This window comes from Pezoporus wallicus, unplaced genomic scaffold, assembly GCF_028554395.1.
Source record: "Pezoporus wallicus isolate ANWC-B61680 ecotype Strahan unplaced genomic scaffold, APGP_CSIRO_Pwel_v1 contig_14712, whole genome shotgun sequence".
Lineage (NCBI taxonomy): Eukaryota > Metazoa > Chordata > Aves > Psittaciformes > Psittacidae > Pezoporus > Pezoporus wallicus.
In genome coordinates this window covers 199,893-220,313 of record NW_026637279.1, presented here as the reverse complement: position 1 = coordinate 220,313, position 20,421 = coordinate 199,893, and the positions used below count along the sequence as shown (strand labels likewise).

Here is a 20,421-nt window from a genome sequence, read left to right as displayed (position 1 = left end):
CGTTATGTTTGTGACAAGGTGGATTGATAAAGCTCTCCTCTTCGTGCTTGTTCTCCGCCTTTAAGCCCTACCTTCGTCTTCTTTGCAAGTTGGTGAGCAGGGAGCCAGGAGAAACCAGCGCTGGCTTTGCTGTGCTTGGTCTCCTCCCAAGCACTGAAGCTTGCTTCTCTGTGTGGAGTGAAGTTTCGAGGTCAGCTCGTGCTGCTTCTGAACGCTCTCGTTTGTGGCACTGAGCTGAGTGTCTGAGCCAGGAGGATGTTCGTGAAGGCTCCGAGTGCATCTTCAGGTGGAGATTTCTGCCAGCACGTTGAGTGCTGAAGCTTCTCAGTCTATTTAGTTGAGATTAAAGCGTTTCTATTTACTTCTCTTTTTGATGAAGATATTGTCATTTTGGTAAAAGCTCTTCCCTCAAATAGGCAGAGATCTTAAACACTTAAATTTTAACTTATTTGCAGAGTAGTTATAAGCTTTAGCTCTCTAGAGTATCTCGTAGTGACCTGAGCATCTGCAATTCCTGCTGTTCTGGGAGGTAGCAAATAGTGCTGGTTGTTCACTGTGAATCAGCAGGATTTAACAGAAAACACTATCATCAGAGGGTTGAACCAAGATATTAAAGTGTTCTATTGCCAGCTTAAAACTGGAAATACAGTCTTTTTCTGAGATGCGTGCAGCAAACCCAGGTATTTATAATCATGGAAAAATAGGTGGAAGTACAGCAGTGTGGGCTTAGGTGAGGATTTAGGAGCTGCTGCTGCAAAATGTGCTTTTTCTTGCTTTAATAATAAAAGCTCTTCTAGGAAACCTAAACAAAAGTATTTCAGATCAGGAGGTAATATTTGACTCATCTTCTTCCCTCCTTCCTCCATCAATGAGTTTAGAATAGACATCGTGGAGAGGAGAGAGAAGGTCGATGCTTGTCGTGTAGCTGGGTTGCTGGAGGACCTTCTTGTGTCCCTATTTTGTGTTCAGTTTAAGCATTTGGAACCTTTGTCTTGGCTTTGGAGCATATCCTCTGTGTGGTTGTTAAGTTGCTGCCCTGGTGTCTTTAAGGCAAGGCTTGCCGTCATTGGAAAATGTGTGGGTTTGGAAAACGAGAGCATCACTTTAGTCATGGACACCTCAGTGGCCACGTGTCACACTTGGAAGTTGCCCATGTGGAATTGGGTTCGTCTTCAGAAGGATTATGAAAGGGTTTGGGGGTGGGTTTTGCTTTGCTTCTCCCCAGAATAGCTTGATTGCATCTTTCCTGTTTGTTCCTTCTTACCTTGAGCCCCCCCCTCCCTCTTAAGCCTGCAGTAGTGGTGCTGCCTACCTTTGTGGGGGAGAGAGGGCTTTGGGCTTGTTGAGGTTTCACAGCAGCTTATTTAAAACAGGAAAATCGACTCCTCCTGCTGCAGAACTTGCGTCGGAAAGAACAGGTAAGCCACAAACCAGAGCTGCTTTTAGCAGCAGGAATGGATGCATAAAGGAGCGATGATTTAACCTGTCTGGGAGAAGAGGAGGATAGTTCTCTGCCGGGTCTGACTTGCTGTCCCAATGCATTAGATCTGTGTGTATGAATATATATTCATACATTATTTATCGACAAGGGAGAGGTTGGTAGTTTGTGGTCCATTAGATTCAGTCTCAGAGTAGCGATCAAAGACCCCACATCTATGCCAAATCATTCCCTTTTACCTGAAGCGCCAGGGGAGATGGAGGGAATCGTGGCCTCTTTCTGCAGGAAAACAACTGAATAACAGAACTGCCTCTCCTGCTCGTTATATGTTAATGGCTGCTTTCTCTTAAGTGGAATTCTATAAGGAGTAGTAGGTAAATCTTGGGTTTTACATTGCACAGCTTCTGTGACAATGTACTCTGATGTCTTCAGAGGGCATCAAATGCATCTTTGCTGATTTAACTGGGGCTACTCAAAGTATTTGGTGGGAGTATCGAGGTCGGGGTCTGTGATTGCTGAGCATGATCATGCTCCTGGTGAAAAGGTGGTTTTGGCTGAAGGAGACAGTAGTTTTCTCCTCAGTTACTCACCCTGTTGTAATATGTGGTTTTTTAAAAAGCAGAGGAGATTGAGCACCAGGTTCCCAATCCTGTGGTGACATGCGTGTGCCAGGTGATCGCAGTGATGGGTGCAAGGGTTTGGATGGGCCCAGGAGTCTTATGTGCAGCCAGGTCCGGCTCACCTCATCTGGGATGTTCACAGGCGTTTAGGGAAGAGAGTTGTTTAGGAGAATTTAATGGCAGCAGCTGTGTATCTGCTGAAATAGTTTAAACGAGAGATGGTTGCTGCAAGGGGCATCACAGCATCCTTGAGCTTGAGAGTCCTTAATGGCTGCATGATGTTTAGTCCATCCTGGCAGCACTGAAGGTATTAAACCCCTCAACCCCAGTGTAACAGCAGCTCCAAGAGCCCCATCCCTTGTGGTTTTTCATGTGAAAATCCAACTGGGAGTACTGCTGGAGGGCCTGCAGCTAGAGTTAATCCCATCAAGCTAAGAGCCCATAGAGGAAATGGAAACCATCGTGTAGCCACAAACCAAAATCAGTCTGTGCTTGTTAGGATCGAGGTTATTCCACTGCCAGTTACTTCTCTTGAAACACATGAAGTATCCGTTTTCCATGTCTTGTCTAATGGTATTAGTAGGCACTAGGGTTGACTCCAGGGATTTTTGCATGATACTGATCCCAAGAAGAAAAGCAGGAAGATTATGTTGTCAGGAGCAAGGAGTTTGGGTTGCAGCTTTCTATTCTGTGGGTTGCCCAGCATTTAGAGCTTGAAGAATTTGGAGTGCCACTTGTCAAAGAGTAGTGAGCATCCTGTTGGAAGATTATACTTTGGTGTATTGCAACAGGAAGAACAGCTAAAATCTATCTTGAGGAGTGGAGCCAAAGATTGTTAGAGACTCCCCTTGGATTAAGGCTGACTGTAAAGCTGCATTTGGAGCTGAGCATTGTCTCTTCATGCATCCTTTTCTTTCCTGAGTAAAAGCAACTGCAGTTGAGGCATCTTCAGTCCCCTAATGACTGAGATGGAGGCAGGGGGAGGTCTTACTTACAAAGGCTGATGGAGAGCAGAGTTCCATAAGGAAGAATGGCTGTGTATAATCAGGATATTCATGTTAACCTGATGATAAGAGCTCTCTTTATCAGTACGGTTTAACTGGTCCAGTGCTCGTTACAGTTGCCATATAGAGAGCAAGGGTGTGATGGAAGGGACGGGGAAGCTGCTCGTCTTCCCTGGCAAACGGAGGGGTTTGCATGTAGGCAAAGAGCTGCCTCCCGCACACGAGCGTTATCAAAAGCCCTTTTCTATCCAGATGGGAATTACGCCAGCCTCATCTTCAGAATCCATTGTGAACCCAAGGAGGTTGGAGCCGTTTCATCTCTTTTTCTAGCCTGTGAGAAGCAATTCAGTGCAGCTGCGGCTCCATTCCCGCCCGGGGAGCGCAGGCCGGTGCGTGGGAATGCTGTGGGCGCGCTGCCGGTGCCCGTTCTCTCTCCATGGAGAAGAAACCATGGGTTCCCTCTTTGTCACAGCCACTCCAGAGAGAGAAATCCAAACCTCCCTCACCCCAGCAGGGGCAGAGTGGTCCCTCTCCTAATTATGGGAAGGTGGCAGGAGGCAGCAAAACCAGGCTGTGTTGTGCGCTCATGAATGTCAGAATAGGCTTGGGGCATCTCTGTGCTATCAGGGCGAGTCACAAGAGGCCTGATGTCCGGAGAGGGACCAGCCAAAACTTCTGAGCACTTTGGGAACTGCTTGTTTTGATTCATAGAACCAGGGAATGGTTTGGGTTGAAGGGACCTTAGAGCTCATCCAGTCCCAACCCCTGCCATGGGGCAGGGGCACCTCCCGCTAGAGCAGCTTGCTCCAAGCCCCTGTGTCCAGCCTGGCTTTGAGCACTGCCAGGGTGTTCCATTTCTTATGTTCCAGGATATCCAGATGAAGGAAAATCCCCCCCACACCTTTTTTTCCTTGGAAGGCTGAGGCTCTTTTCAGGATTGAATTACTATGTCCTGAGGTTGAGCTGGAGAAGGGAAACGTGCTTTGGAAGAGAGTTTGAGAGCTTAATTGATCTTTAGTGCTTTTTTGTTGGGTCAGGCGTGAGTTAACCTGAGTTCTAAAGCACAGACTGGAAAGATGCAGCCAGCAGAATGCATCCAGAGCTCTTTTTGCCACAAAAAGCAACTTTACAAGCTTCCACTTCAAGCTGTTGGATAAACTGAATAGAGCCATTATCGTAACATCTATCCTCCATTAACTGCTTCTAAATGTTGTAAAGCACAGAGCACAGTGAAGTTGGTTTTCCTTATTTCAATACAATTATTACCTCTTTACTAGTGAATGACATCAAGAAAAGGACTTTCTGTAGGGGATGTGTGGACACCCTTCTGCAAGGCTGCCTTTCCAAAGGACAAACCACTTCAACTTGCTCAAGTCCATTAAACTGGGATGGAATCAAACTGACTGCTGCAGGAAATGACATAAATATTCCATTAAAAAAACCAAATCAACCAAATAACTTTGATTGTCACTCCTGGTTTTGATATCCGAGCACAGAGAGTGCCTCTGGGGAGATGTGGGATAGATGATACATGGAAGAGAGCACTAGGGAATGTGCCTGTGCATCCATCCCTGCTGCTGCGCTCTGCATCACCCATGTCCTGATGTGATACCCAAAGTGGATCATGCTTCTGGCTGCATCCCCAGAAGTGCAGAGCAGGAGGTTTGCTTCATGTCTTGCAACTTAGAAGCTGTTCCCATGTATATACCTATCTACACATAGGAGGAGAACTGAGATCCTGGTGCTTAAATATGGGGATAGAATGCTTGTAAAATGGAATTTATTTTCCAGGCAGGGATAGGCATTAAAAAAAGCCTCAAAAATGAGGAATTTGGCAGTGCAGTACAATGTTCATGTCTGGTATTTCCTGCTGTCTTTACGAATGGACTCTGTTGTTTGCTCCAACTGGCAAAACTAGCCCTGGCCTTCCCGAACAGAGCTGCAGAGCAGAGAGGAGGGTGCTTTTCTGAAGCCAGGTGGGCATTGTGGCTCTTATCTCCCTGAACAAGCAGTCTGAAGATCTTGCAGTTGTTCCCCACAAAGAAAAGCTGGTTTGCTTGATTCAGTTCCATTTGTTTGCTAGGATTTCAGAGCTACAAACCCTGCTTGACCTTGTGTTGGATACACAAGTCCGCAGTGATTGTAGGTGCGCATCCTGGTTTTATTGGAAGTGAAGAACCAAAGAACCTTGGAAGTCAGCAGAACAAGGAGCCAGGGACAGGAATATTCCATGTCTGCCCATGCAGTGGTTCTTCCTGCTTTGCTGAGCCACGGCTCTTCCTGAAGAGAGGAATCTTCTCTGGAAACCTTTTCTCTCATCGCAGCGGTTCCGACCTTTCCCTGGTAACTTTATTTATCTATTGGGTGTTTCATGGTCACCCCCTCCTGAGCTTGAAAGTAAATAGTTCACTGTCAGAGCTATGCAGAGTAATTTGCAGCCAAAGCAGTTTGCTGTCAAGGAGCTTTCAGCGTGTTTTCAGATCACTTCTAATTCTGTTCCGCCCTCCTTTTTCATCAGCTCTTCGAAGGGGCTGAAAGGTAGGACTGCAAAAGGTGGGAGAAAAGGATAGCTCTGTCTCATACCTTATTACATGCATTGAGGGCTCTATTCTGAAAGCCAGAATTGACGTTCCTGTTGTGCCTTACGGAAAAGGCAGCCCAGCCTTTGTGGGGAACTTCAATAAACCAGGATCTGTGTTATCGGGAGCTCCCCAGCACTGGTGCTGCTGCCTCTGAGTCATCTCTGTTGTGCTGAATATGGAAAAGTCTAGAAGCAGAAGGTTGCCAACGCACTTGCCAGGGTTAATGCCAGAGTCTAAACATAAACCCTGCCAGGACAGGCTGTTATTTGGAGGCTGAAGTCCCAGACGGAGCTTGATGTGAAGGACCAGGAGAAGCAAACAGCGCCTCTCCTCAGAAACAGACATCTCATGGATTGGAGACCCTGCTCCTGGGAGCCTTGACCCTGTTCCCTACAGCTTGGACACCCTGACCTAGTGTGTATGTTTTTGGGTGCTGATCCTTAGACAGCTCAGAAGTGGGGCTGGAGACGGATGCTGCTTCGTTTCAGCATCATCCAGATGCTTCTGGTGCCCATCACGTTGGCTTATGTGGCCATTGTACATCTAAGCCAAGCTCTGAAACCCAGAGGTGGCCATCACAGAGAGTCTCTGTCCTCTCTCTCTTTTCTTCAGACCACTATGCATGGAAAACTTTATGCTTTATGTTGCTGCCTAGCTTGTGTTTGCCACTATTGATGTTCAGCCAGTACTAATATATGACACGATGCACTTTCCTCATAGTATTTCCAGTGAGTTTTTTAAGTGGGCTCTAGGAGAAAGTACCCATGAAAAGCTATACTCGAAGCTTCAAACTTTCCTGGCAAAATCCCTTTACTGAAGCTTTCAAGCAGCATTACTTATGGTTATCCTGGTTCTCTTTGAGTTGGTGAAGCAGCAGAATCTTCCTGGAACCTTTAATTCTGCGATTGAGTAACTACCATCAGTAATTCCTTCCTGGAGCACCATCTGCACGGAGTGCCAGGGTTTGCTAAGCAAGAAAAATGAGGTGTTTTTAGCCAGTTCCTCTGAATTTCAAGCAGATTTTATTTATTTCTCTGCTATGAGCAGTGTTACTTCCTTAACCTCCGCTTTCTGCACAGTGAAAGAAAAAGCCGATGCAACTTGTACCTCCGGAGCATGGCTGTAAGTGGTTTGTGCCAAAAATAAGCTGTAAACATCAGTGAACCAAAGCTGTGGGGTTTTGGGCTTCCCAGAGAGTGGAGCTTTCAGGGGAGCACTTAGAAGCCGCGTGGGGGGAACTGCTAATGCATTTGCTGCTGTGACCCTGCCTCTTGGAGCGCCGCTGGATGCGGGCTCTGCGTATCCATCACTCGGTGGAAGGTAAGTTGTGATGAAGTGCAGAACTTAACGAAGCATTTCCCAAACAAAGCCATGCTCTCGTGAAGATGTTGGACCGCATCTTCAAAGCTCATCTGCCTGCTGGGAGCTGTGTCCTCTTTGGGGCGAGGTGTGTGCCCTCCCCAAGCGCTCCTGCCCATTCTCTTTAAATGATGGCAGCGTTCAGGCTCGAAGGGCTCTTCTATTTTTGTTTGAGGGCTGCATGCGAGCAGGCATGCCAAATGCTTGCCAGCTGTCGGAGCTGTAATTTGGAGCCCACTTTGTACTGGATTCTTGTAGGCGTTGTAATGAGTTGGCAGCACAAGTGGCTCCATCTCGGTCCGTGCGGTTACTGCCTGCGGTACCCCATTGGGAAAGAAAACACTGCTCTGTCCTCCCACTGAATGCGGGGAGGGCATCGGGCTGCTTAATGGCAGGGAGAAAATGCTGCTCTTCTGGATAATCAGGATTTTTTTCGTGGGAATTCCTGGAGGGAACCTGGGAGGGAGGGAGGGAAAAGCACAGAGTGAACCTGGGGCTTCCTGGGCAGCAGGAGGTCATGGGTCTAACGCGCTCGGCGTCACGGAGCTGCTTCTCTTGGCACCAGGGTAAAAGGTTTTCCTTTTCTGTTCATGTGAAAGGGCTCTCGGAGCGTACGCTGGGAGCAAAATAAACAGGTTTGTTGTGGAATGAAGGAAGCTCGTGCAGCTTTGGCTGCTTGATATTGCAGGCGTTGTTGTCCGGGTCGTCAGGAAAGCAAAGGACACAGAGAGCTGCCTCTGTGTGATCTTAAAGCTCACCCAGTTCCAACCCAGGAACCCCTTCCCCTGGAGCAGCTTGCTCCAAGCCCCTGTGTCCAACCTGCCCTTGAGCACTGCCAGGGATGGGGCAGCCACAGCTTCTCTGGGCACCCTGTGCCAACGCCTCATAGGGAAGAGCTTCTCCAGCCCTTGGAGCAGCTTCATGGCCTCCTCTGGCCTTGCTCCAATGCTCCATGTCCTCGTGTGGAGCCATCAATGCGCTCTCTTAAGGCTGGGCATCTTACTGTGGCTGCATAGAAAAGCTGATGCTGCAGGGGACGTTTGGAGATCATCTAGCCCCACCTCCTGTTGAAAGCAGGGCTTAGGCTGGCCCTGTCGAGTCTTGAAGCAGCTTGTCCCCTGCACTGCGATGAAGTGTGCAAGATTTTTGCTGGTTTTCAGTGTGTTTTTCCCAGTTTCTGTTATAAAACCTTTCTGGTTGCGTGACCATCAGAGGTCCATGAGTCACTGAAATCCTGCTTTTGTCTGGGGAAATGCTTTGCTCTAACTTGTGTTAAGGAAATTTAGGTAGAGGAGGAGATCGAGATGAGATCTCGGGAAGCTCTTCCCTGTCCTGCCTCAGTGTTTTTCCTTCCCCTCTTTGAGTGTCCCTGCCCATGGCAGGGCATTGGAACTGAATGAGATTTAAGGTCCCTTCCAACCCAAACCATTCTAGGATATGATACAGCCACAGACTTTGATGCTTAATAATACGCTGATACAAATAAAACTGTATTAGGCTCTAACTGGACTGAAAAACTGTAGGATAAGCTTTGGATGTGGCTTCTTCACTTCATGTTTTAGATCCTCTCTGTGTAATCATCCCCAGATGGAGCTCTGGAAGTGGTGAGGATTAGGCAGTAAATCTGTGCTAAAGAACCGGTGGCGAGGCTGGTAATCGAGCTTCAGTTACGGTGGATGGATTCATTCCTGCTCTTGTGATTTGCTGGTGCTTAAGGGAGAAAACAAGCAATCTTGACAATGTGCTGGGTGTTAAATACTGACTGAACACAGGCGCTGAGCAAAGCAGATAGAGAGAAAACAGTAAGAGCGAGGCTGGCTCGATGGGGCCAGGTTAGCGTTCTGCTCATTCATAAATACCCCATCTGAAGACATAATTACGCCTTGGCAAAGGCTGTGAAGGGTTGATGTCACTGCAGTTATCAGAAAGCATTTTCTACAGTTATTTGAAATCAGTTCCTGAGTTCTTTGTGTTTTTATTCTTCTATCCCATCGCACCGATGAGCTGTCACGGTTCCACCCCGCTTCCAGCTCATGTCAGCCTAAAGAGTGTTTTGCTGTGTGTAATAAGCAGGAAACAGGGGCTGAAAATGCCTGAGATTTGGGTGTAGCCGAGTATAACATTTAGGGCTGGGTATATATTGAAGTTTCAGTCTTGTTGCTGTGTTTTGTTAAGTGATGCAGTGTCTGCTCTTCAGATACCGAGTTTAATCTATCTCATGTCGGCAGTCACTGTTCAGGGTGGGTTTTTTTCTCTCTGTGTTAAATAGCTTAGTCTGGCATAGAGGCTTCAAAGTAAATAGGTGGCTTATCTCTATTCAGCAGGAATCCCTGGTCTGAAGTGAAAATGCTGCCTGTCTTCCTGCTGAGCAAACAGGGAGCTGGGGAGTTTAGATGGCACAGAGACCTCCGGAGCTCCATGGCCAACTTACTGGTGATTATTGTTTAAACACGGAGGATTTAAACGTGAAGGTTTTAACTTGCTGCCAAGCCCCGAGTTCCTGTGGAACTTACTCAGTGATGTGGTTCTGGAGTCCTTCCTCATTCGTTAAGGAAGACGTCCAGGATCTTGAACCAGCTTCAGATGGAGATGCTGCGAGGGCTGGAGCAGCTCTGCTCTGGAGCCAGGCTGAGAGAGCTGGGCTGGGGCAGCCTGGAGAGGAGAAGGCTCCTGAAGGGGAGACCTGAGAGCAGCTCCAGTGCCTGAAGGGGCTGCAGGGAACCTGGAGAGGGGCTTGGGACAAGGGATGTAGGGACAGGCCAAGGGGAATGGCTTTAACCTGCCAGAGGGGAGACTGAGATGAGCTCTTAGGCAGAAGCTCTTCCCTGTGAGGGTGCTGAGGCGCTGCCACAGGGTGCCCAGAGAAGCTGTGGCTGCCCCATCCCTGGCAGTGTTCAAGGCCAGGTTGGACACAGGGGCTTGGAGCAAGCTGCTCCAGTGGAAGGGGTCCCTGCCTGTGGCAGGGGTTGGAGCTGGAGGAGCTTGGAGGTCCCTTCCAACCCAAACCCTTCTTTGAAACCCTGCTCTTTGCTCGTGCTAGGAGGGTGGCTGCAGAACTGTGGACATCAGGCTCTTGCTGCACGTGATGCAGCCTGGGGGGCTTTTAATTCAAGTCAAATGTGAGTCATCTCTGTTGGCTGGAGAATCATTGATCTGGTTTATTAAAAGCTGATCCATGTCATGTGAGCAAAAACCCAGGCAAGGCAGCACTGATGCAGCCACTGCTTCTCTGAACACGCAGTTTGTGTCGGGGCCACCCAGGTGAAATGGGAATAAGGGTTAAAAATAAAGAGACATGCATGGCCAGCAGCAGTTTTCCTGCCTGCATTCATCCCACTGTCACCGGTAACCTGCATCGCTGGGACCTTGGAGAGCTGTAAGTGATTCTTGCCTCTTGCCTGAGTGGAATGCACCAGCTCTTGTGCAAACTGCTGTGGCCAGTGTCGGAACGTGGCACTTGTTAATAGCCTGCAGTGCCTCGGTCTTGCTGTCTGGAACCAGATGGGGCTGGTAAGTCTGAGTTCTGCTGCAGGTTACCTGCTTCCACACCGCTGGGTTTGAAATGCATTCATCACATCTGTCGATGGAGACTGGGAAAGCAGAAGGGCTTTTGGAGTGCATCCTCCCCTCCCTCCTTCCTCAAAGCCCCTGTGTCCAGCCTGGCCTTGAACACTGCCAGGGATGGGGCAGCCACAGCTTCTCTGGGCACCCTGTTCCAAGGGGACAAAGCCTAGTCATGGAATGGTTTGGGTTGGAAGGGACCTTAAAGCTCCTCCAGCTCCAGCCATCTGCCACGGGCAGGGACCCCTTCCACTGGAGCAGCTTGCTCCAAGCCCCATCCAAAGGCCGAAATGCCCTGAGTGGATGCTTATATCCAGGAGAGGAGGCTCTGTGTTGGTCCTGGGCTGTGAAGCTGAGCCATGCCACATGAAGCACTGGGATGGTTCCTGGGCCGCATACACAGGAGCCTGTCAGTGGCCTGGGCTTGAGAGAAATTCTTCCTTTTAATACATTCAACACAGTTTTACAGATCAAAAACTCTGTCTTGGAGGGACTTGGTGAGAGAGGTATTTTTAGCATGTGAATAATGTGGTTTTATGTAAGAACTGAGCACCAGAACTGAATCTGTCACTCGGGTACACAGCTGGGACTCTGGATTCCTAATTCACAGCACGGAGTTCCAAGATCTGTCCCTTTTTCAGGCATCGTTAACAAAGCTGCAGTAGTGAGGTTTAGTTTTTAGTTAACCCACTTGCTCTTTATATTAAACCCAGTGCCTCAAACCTTGACATCTCACTCGAATGGGCAGGGGGGTTGGAACCAGAGGATCTTTCCAACCCTAACTATTCTATGATTCTAAGTTTCTCTGATTGCATCCTTGCTTTGGGATGTGTTTAAAAACCTGCTTGCTCTGTAGGAAATGCCATTTCATTGCATTTTATCATTTCTGTGGTGAGTTGTACAGCAGCTGCGTAAGCACAACCAGTGTCAAGCTACACAAGTATTAATGTATAGGTTATTTGCATTGTCGTGGTGCATCCATTCCTGGAGCCCAGTGATTCAGCACAGGAATAAAGGAATCGTAGGCAGGCTTCTGACAAGTATTTTCCCTTTTAAACCTGTGGCTCCAGTGTTACTTGAGGGGTAAGGATTGGCTTTTATGATGAGCAGCCTATGTCTTGAAACAGAGGTAGGAGATGTTTTGGTGCTTTGGAGAGGCTCAGTGCATCCTGCAGCCAAATGAGGAGAACACAACTGTGGGTCTCGTCTATGTGTCACTTCATAACCTGAAACTACTTTGCAGTGTTGAACCCCTTAAATCTTTTAAGTAGGGTATGATGAAATCCTTTTCATAAGAGCAGCAGGGGAATAAACCAATTTACTACAGGCCCTTTGTGGGTTTAAATTACCTCTTTTTGCTGTTGAAAACCCCAGTTCTTTTTATTCTGCGGTTGAATAAAACTCCATCTATCCATTTAACATGATAAGCCTCTCTGCTGCACTCATACTTCAGTGACTGGTGATGTTTAATGCCATGGTTCCCTGAAAATACTCTGCTTCCCCGAGTCCTCTTCACTTCATTTATACTTGATAAGAACTAAATATTTCAGCAGCGTTGCCAGGAAGCGCGGATGCAGCTGGACCCGAGCTGCAGCATCTCCTGCTCATCCCTGGCGCTGCCAGGCCAGCATAGGAAACACTTTGCACCCTCCCAGTTGTCTGCTTATCCAAAGCAGCAGAACCAAAATGAAATCAAAGCTGTGTGTAGCACAGCCAGGGCCTTTTTGCAGCTCTGGAGTCTTTAAAACCATGGAGCGATGGTAACAGGGATGCAAACAGCTATGGTGATGGTGTTCCCCTTCCCTCCATCCGCATCCCCTGGTAATCCAGATGGCTTAACTAATTCTGAGTTTTATAGGCGGGGGTGAAGTGTGTCAGCAGTGCTGTTCCCTGCTTAAAAGTGAATTACCCCTTTTGTGTGAAGGGAGCGGGGCGAAGTTGTTGAGGTCATCCCGAAAGCATCATCACTAAAAATGATCTGCTGAGGCAGAAAATTGGATTTATTCGTCTGTGAGCATTTCCATAACAATACCATTAGGCATAAATTTATGTTCTCTGAAAGCTTGTAGCAGAGTGGGCTCTCGGAAAACACACCACTTGCCTTTGAAAGTCCGGCTTTAAATGACCAGATGGTGCTTACAGTGCGGCTGCAGCATCAAGCTGGGGAGAGGTAACTGATTATTTCCATTTAAAAAGAGGGGGGCGGGACTGGAGAGGAAACTCCTTTTAATTGCTGTGTGGTTAGCTCCTGCTGAGCACCAGGCTACCTGTGAGAGCTAGGGGGTCCTCGCTGAAGCCCTGAGCACTGCTGTGCCCTCCTGGGCTGCACAAGCTGCCTGGCCCTGGGGGCATCGGATGGGGCTGCACTTAAACGATGGGATTAAAACTTCATTGCGATGCGTGTGTCATGTGAAGGAATCATCCCTTTAAGGAGGTGTTAGGAGGGAGAGCATGTAACAGTCCTGCAAAGGGGGCTGCAGGAAAGCTGGAGAGGGGCTTGGGACAAGGGATGTAGGGACAGGCCAAGGGGAATGGCTTTAACCTGCCCGAGGGGAGACTGAGCTGAGCTCTTAGGCAGAAGCTCTTCCCTGGGAGGGTGCTGAGGCGCTGGCACAGGGTGCCCAGAGAAGCTGTGGCTGCCCCATCCCTGGCAGTGCTCAAGGCCAGGTTGGACACAGGGGCTTGGAGCAAGCTGCTCCAGTGGAAGGGGTCCCTGCCCGTGGCAGGGGTTGGAGCTGGAGGAGCTTTGAGGTCCCCTCCAACACAAAGCATTCCATGATGCTGTGGCAAAAGTAGGCTCTTCTGAGCAAGTGTGCTTAAATCAGCTGCTGGGTTTATTTTGACACCTGTATCCTTGCTCCTAAGGTAAGGTGCTGAGCTGTAGCACCGGTCTTGGAGGTGCTTCGTGCACCCGGAGGTTTATCTCACAAAAAGAAGCAGTAATCAAAGAAGATCCCAAGGGGCGTTTACACAGTTCCTGCCTTCTCCTGGGGACCACAACACGAGTCCCCACGCATGTCTGCAGAGGTCCTGTCCCCAGGGAAGTCCCATACTTTCCCAGTCCCTCCTTTTTTTCTCTAGGATGCTCATGGCTTGGGGCCGCTGGTTCCATCCCCTACCTTTTCCTGTAGGTATCTCTGTGACTTCAGCTGCAGAGCCAGCTATGAGTATTTCCAGGCTTCAGGTTTGGATTGGAGGGCTGTTTTGTTGCAAATCCCTTTTCCACGGTGCTGGGTAGATGGTGATGACATTGTCTCAGGGACTTCTCTTCCCCTTATGCGCTGGTGCTGTGCTGAGGGTTTGTTCTGGTTCCAGAGCTGCCGAGCAGCTCGCTGCCATCAAGCTTTTTCTGTAGAAGTGTTTGCCCTGTGATTGCCACCTTTTCTTTGCATCCTTTGCATTCGGTGGCGTTGTCGCAGCCAAGAGGTGAATCAGGACTTGGTACGTTTTGATCTGGTTGCTTATGGAGGACTGGGAAAACCCAAGTTCTCTTCTATGCTCCTGCCTGTCCCTTTCCTACCGACCGCTACCATGGTGTGCACATGGGGCCCTCAGTGATGCTCCAAGAGCTGTGGCTGTGAGCACCACTCCTTACGCACCTCTCCCCTCTCTGTCCTGCAGGTATGGTGTGAATATGCGTTGCTTGGCAGCTCGGGTCAACTACAAGACTCTGATCATCATCTGCGCGCTCTTCACCCTGGTGATGGTGCTGCTCTGGAACCGATGCTCCTCGGACAGAGCCGGCCCGTTCCCCCGCAGCCTGCCCGGCCCCGAGCGCCGAGCTGCCGCCTCCGAGAGCGACCTGGCCCGGCAGCAGAGCGAGGAGGCATCCCCCCAGGAGCAGCAGAAGGCTCCCCCCATCGCAGGGGGCTTCAACAAAGGCCCGGGGCTGAAGTACGAGGAGATAGACTGTCTGATCAATGACGAGCACACCGTTAAAGGAAGGAGGGAAGGCAACGAGGTCTTCCTGCCATTCAGCTGGGTAGAGAAATACTTTGAGGTTTATGGGAAAATTGCTCAGTACGATGGTTATGACAGGTTTGAATTCTCTCATAGCTACTCCAAAGTATACACACAGCGAGCACCTTACCACCCCGATGGGGTCTTCATGTCCTTCGAGGGCTACAACGTGGAGGTTCGGGACAGAGTGAAGTGCATAAGTGGTGTTGAAGGTTTGTGTCCGGTTATTTAAGTTCTCTTTAATGCTTGAAATGGTTCCTAATATTTGCTGCCATCATGTGAGACGCAAAGTGGTGAACGCTCCATCCCTGGCAGTGTTCAAGGGATGGGGCTTGGAGCAAGCTGCTCTAGTGGAAGGTGTTCCTGGCCGTTGCAGGGGTTGGAACTGGAAGAGCTTTAAGTTCCCTTCCAACACAAACCAGCTTGGGATTCTCATGGGTCATGCAGATTCTTAAATCTAACTCACCTTAACACAGAATTAAGAGTGAAGAAGCGTGCTCTGCTACAGGGCACCAACAACAGCGAGTTGTGTGAGGAGGGTTAATCCCAAGGACAGCTGGGCTGGAGCTGTGCCTCTGAAGACAAGGGACAGCTTGGGGGGGAAGGACTGGGGCATTTTGTGCTGGTATTGGGTGGAGAGAGCCCGGCTGGTTTCTGCAGGCATCACTGCAGACTGTGCTTGTAGTGCTCTTGGGGGAGCCGAGGTAATTGGAGCGGATTCGTGGATGCGGGGTGAATTGATCCTTTAGCATCAAGTAACTTCCCCAAATCCAGCAGTAACACATGCACTTGGTTTGCAAAGATTGATGTGGCGTTAAAGGGATCATGTTGGATGTAACATCGTTTGGAGACTGAGTGGTCCCTGGGGCATGGGGAAAAATGTCTATTAGGGCTTTTTTAATGTATTTTAAACCAAGTGTGATGCTTCAGTAAATGAGAATGTATGGGAGACCACGATAAGGACTTCCTCTGCCACTCAAATCTGCTTTGCTTTGACCAGGGAGCAATTCACTCCTTGAACACGGCTTTCCTTGAGCCCAGCTAATGGTGAAGCCTGGGAATGCCACTTGCTAGGAGTAAAGGAGCGATGGGCTGTGGAGGAGAAGTGTGCAGAGCTGCAAGCGCTGGTCTTTGAAAGCCTCCTGATAACGTCCCCCTTTTCCTTCTCTTGCAGGTGTGCCATTATCCACGCAGTGGGGCCCTCAAGGCTATTTCTACCCCATCCAGATTGCACAGTACGGGTTGAGTCACTACAGTAAGAACCTGACCGAGAAACCCCCTCACGTGGAGGTGTATGAAACAGCCGAAGAGAAGGACAGAGCCAGCAGGTCTGCGGAGTGGACGGTGCCCAAAGGCTGCTCCCTGTCCACAGTGTCTGACAGAGCCAAGTTCACCAGTGTCAAGCAGTTCATCGCTCCAGGTGGGTTCTCCCCAGCGGGGCAGCAAAGCCTTTAATTTGCACAGATGGTGCGTGGGGAGCTTTAGGTACATGGGATTAATGTGTGTTCTTTTACCCTCCGTGACTCCTCATCCGTAAGAACTTACCTGAGAACGTCACCTCATTCCTGTATCTCTGGAGTTTGTCTTGTCTTCTCTTTCCTCCCCATCACTGCTTTTCCCAACACTACTTCCGTGACCCGATGGGTGGATGCACACAGGGAGGGCAGTGAGAAGCTGCAGTCACGTTTCCCGAGCCTTTCAGCTCCTGCCTCAGAATAGCAGCAACAAAAGAAGTAGAAAAAGAGGAACCAGTTGTGCAGCTGGGAAATAGCACTGATGTGTGATAAGCAGATGTTGACAGAGGAGAGAGAAGGTCTATTTTCAGCCTGGAGCCAGCTCAGCACGTGCAGCTCTCCGGTTGGACCTGGCATCACTCTCTTCACGGGGATGCAACTGATATTGCAGAATGTGAGGTCTTGGTTCTGCTTAACCCAAGTTGCCTTAAACAAGGTTGCAGCTGCCCCCATGGTGTGTAGGTATTTGCAGAGGGCTGGGGGGGGGAATGGGGATGATGTGGGACTGAACACAGGCACTCCCCATCCCCTGCAGCCGTGTGAGATGCGTTGTTACCATCTCTTCCATTTACCATGTCCTGTTTCGTACTTAGCAGGGAAATTCACTATTTCCTGCGAGTTTCCTTTGTGCTAGGAGAGGCTCATTAATAAGCAGGGATTGTGTTTTTCCTCAATCAATACCCATTAGAATTAATGAGTCCATTACTTAAAAAGACAATGAAGTAATTTTCAGTTGGCACCTTAGGCCTGGATCTCCAGGGAAAGAGCTGTGGAACACTCTCGTCTCTTTGTAGTAGATAAATACAGGGAGAGGGAAGGCTAAAAGATCTCTTATGTATTCTCTCTTCATCCTTTATTAATGGCAGAGTAATCTGCAGGGCTCGAAGGCCATGGGCTGCATCCACTCGTCTTAGATGGCCTTAAGTAAGGGATTTGCAGGCGCTCAAGGCAGTGCAAACAACAGGCAGCCTTTCTTCTCAAAGCTCTGTTTTTTTCCCTCCTCTCTATTATAATTCCCTTCCTTATCACACAAGCATTTATTTACAGGGAACCATGAAACTTACTTGACAGGAATTGTGAGTGGGGGTTGTTTTAATTAGATCCTTCATAGGAGCACAATGTGTAGCAAAGCGCTTGCTTTCTCCTCCCGAAGCAGATGCTGATCTCCAGAGCTCAAAGGAATGAAGCTTTTGCTTTAAAAGACTGGAAAATATGACTTTGGGTCAAAATGATGGGTGCTGTACAGAAGGGAAACAATTGCTTTGCGTGGGAGAGTTTTACCCTATGGAAAGCTGTTAAATGAAGATGCCTGTCTTTAAGTGTTCATCATCCCTCTGTGCCTTCAAAGCTACAGGATTTGCACGCAGCCTTACAAACTAATTAGCCCTTTGATCTGCCAAGTATAGAGGCTTTTGGGGGGAGAAGTTGATTTTGCAGTCTAAAATCTAGCCTGCGAGAGAGCACTGGGTTTTATTCTGTGGCATTGCCTGGGAGCTTTATCTAGATTTATATGGTTTTTAATTAAACTGAGTTTTGCCAACGCAGAGGTTAATAAATACTTTAGCATCGGTCTTTCCATATTATTTTCTTCCTTTACTGCATCAAACTAATCAGGCTGCGTGGAGACCTCATAGCAGCTTCCAGTATCTGAAGGAGGCCTATAGGGATGCTGGGGAGGGACTCTTCATTAGGGACTGTAGTGATAGGACAAGGGGTAACGGGTTCAAACTGAAAAGGGGAAGTTTAGATTGGATCTAAGGAAGAAATCCTTTCCTGTTAGGGTGGTGAGGCACTGGAATGGGTTGCCCAGGGAGGTTGTGAATGCTCCATCCCTGGCAGTGTTCAAGGCCAGGTTGGACGAAGCCTTGGGTGAAATGGTTTAGTGTGAGGTGTCCCTGCCCATGGCAGGGGGGTTGGAACTGGATGATCTTAAGGTCCTTTCCAACCCTAACTATTCTATGATTCTATAACTGTCAGGTTGGGAAAGACGAAAGTCGCGCTAATGTGCCCTGTAAGTCTGGCTCTGCCTGTCCTGTGTCCTGCCAGCTGCGGGCAGCAGGAAGAACCCCCCATTTCCCTTACCCTGGATCTTCTGGTGTCCTTTACCCTCCTCCATCAATCAGGTACCAGAAGCATCTGCTAAAGCCGTCGATGGAGCCCCTGGCACATCTGCTCGGCAGCCAAGTGCTGCAGCGCGTTAATGTAAGATGCAAACGAGTCGGCCTTTGCTCATGGATTCACTTTGTGCTTAATTAAATAATACATGAATGTGCACAGAAATGTGATTGAATTATTGATGGGCTGCCCTAAAAGCTTTTGGATCCCGCCTGGTAAGAGGGGTTGCCTCTGGAAGCTGCACTTCAGAGCTTAAATGCTTAGGAGAAACGAGTGCTGTAGCACTGAACAAGGCTCTCCTGGTTTGTTTTGCAGACAGTACCGAGGGGATATCTCTGCAGCTTGGGAACACCCGAGATTTTATCATTTCCTTTGATCTCAAATTCATCACAAACGGGAGCGTTTCCGTGGTTCTCGAGACAACGGAGAAGAACCAGCTCTTCACCGTGCACTACGTCTCCAACAACCAGCTCATCGCCTTTAAGGACCGAGACATCTACTACGGCATCGGCCCCAGGACTAGCTGGAGCACCCTCACCAGAGACCTGGTGACCGACCTGCGCAAAGGCGTCGGGCTCTCCAACACAAAAGCTGTGAAGCAGACCAAAATCATGCCCAAGAGAGTGGTGAGGCTGGTGGCAAAGGGGAGAGGCTTCCTCGACAACGTCACCATCTCGGCCACTGCTCACATGGCGGCTTTCTTCGCTGCCAGCAACTGGCTGGTGAGGAACCAGGACGAGAGGGGTGGCTGGCCCATCATGGTGACGAGGAAGCTGGGGGAAGGCTTTAAGTCCTTGGAGCCGGGCTGGTACTCGGCCATGGCACAAGGCCAGGCCATCTCGACGCTGGTGCGGGCGTACCTGCTGACGAAGGACCACGCGTTCCTCAGCTCGGCTCTGCGCGCCACGGCGCCGTACAAGCTGCCGTCGGAGCAGCGCGGCGTCAAGGCTGTCTTCATGAACAGGCACGACTGGTACGAGGAGTACCCGACCTCCCCCAGCTCCTTCGTGCTCAATGGCTTCATGTACTCCTTAATCGGCCTCTATGACTTGAAAGAAACGGCTGGGGAGAAGCTGGGGAAGGAGGCGCGGGTCCTCTACGAGCGGGGCATGGAGTCCCTCAAGGCCATGCTTCCCCTCTACGACACCGGGTCAGGGACCATCTACGACCTCCGGCACTTCATGCTCGGCACCGCTCCCAACCTGGCCCGCTGGGACTATCACACCACCCACATCAACCAGCTCCAGCTCCTCAGCACCATTGACGAGTCGCCCATCTTCAAGGAGTTCGTCAAGCGGTGGAAGAGCTACCTGCGAGGCGGGCGGGCGAAGCACAACTAGAGCTCACAACCAAACCCCTGGGTCCTGCTGCCTCCCGGAGCTGCAGTGTCCGAGGTGGCATCCTGATTGTTTTTTTTATGGACCGTTTCAAAGAAGTGATCCTTAAAACTGATCTCGGGAAATCATTGCATTCCAGTGTGAAAACGTTTGGGTCGGATGGATTCGGAAGCTTCAGCCTGTCCTTAGCGTTCCACAGCAAAACCATCTGCGCGAAGCAAAGCCCTTGGGTGCTCCTGAGTTTGGGGGTGGGTTTTGGTTGGGGTTTTCTTTTCCTTTTACTAGGAAGACATTTGCAGAAGCCATACAGGTCTCTGAAGTCCAGCACTTGCCTGAAGCGTTAGTCCATGGCCTCCTAAAATGGGGTTATCTGTGTCTACGGTGGAGCAGGGCATGTGACGTAACGCCATCGATGTGTATTAACTTACAGCCTGGGTGGTGGTCAGTGTATCTTTTTAAAGGTGTTTTTTTAATGCAGGTCCTATTCTTGGGATGAAAATACCCATTATTGTGGTCTTCCCCCCAGCGTGGAGGTCCTGACGCTGGATGGTTTCTACACAGACGTGGGGACAGCAGCCACTCAAGCCGCGTGCCAGGCTTCGGAGTCCCGACACCCAAGCACAACCCGGTGGGACGCCACAAAGCCTGCGACCACGCCACCCCCTGTTGTAAAGCCCAACTCACCATCACCCATCGGGTTTGCTGGTGTCACCTCCTCCTGGGCACCTGGGATCTCTCATCCTGGTGCCCCGTGGTTTGTGCTGTGGGTTTTAATTACGCCTGAGAGGCTCCTCTGAGCTTTGGCAACTTCATTCTTCGGGAGACCCGAGTCGCTGGGTGTGATGTGGAGCTCCCTGAGGAGCGTGCAGGAAGCTCGGTTGGAATGAATGAAGGGTTTCCGAGGGTGGTTTTCGTTTTTAACCTGCTTGAG

At 49.6% G+C, this 20,421-nt stretch overlaps 1 protein-coding gene across 5 annotated transcripts in view; it reads left to right on the top strand.

Moving 5' to 3' along the window:
• Positions 1–20,010, top strand: part of GLCE (glucuronic acid epimerase) — a 38,712-nt gene extending 18,702 nt beyond the window's left edge. For 3 of the 5 annotated variants that reach the window (XM_057404633.1, XM_057404634.1, XM_057404636.1), the window contains 3 exons: positions 14,186–14,736; positions 15,699–15,944; positions 18,469–20,010. In XM_057404633.1, coding sequence (XP_057260616.1) covers positions 14,199–14,736; positions 15,699–15,944; positions 18,469–19,493 — 1,809 coding nt within the window. In that variant the 5' untranslated portion in view covers positions 14,186–14,198 and the 3' untranslated portion in view covers positions 19,494–20,010. Of the gene's footprint in view, positions 1–5,734; positions 6,059–14,185; positions 14,737–15,698; positions 15,945–18,468 lie in introns of those variants that run through there. The other 2 variants (XM_057404635.1, XM_057404637.1) reach the window with 2 other exon arrangements.
• Positions 20,011–20,421: the final 411 nt, after the last annotated feature.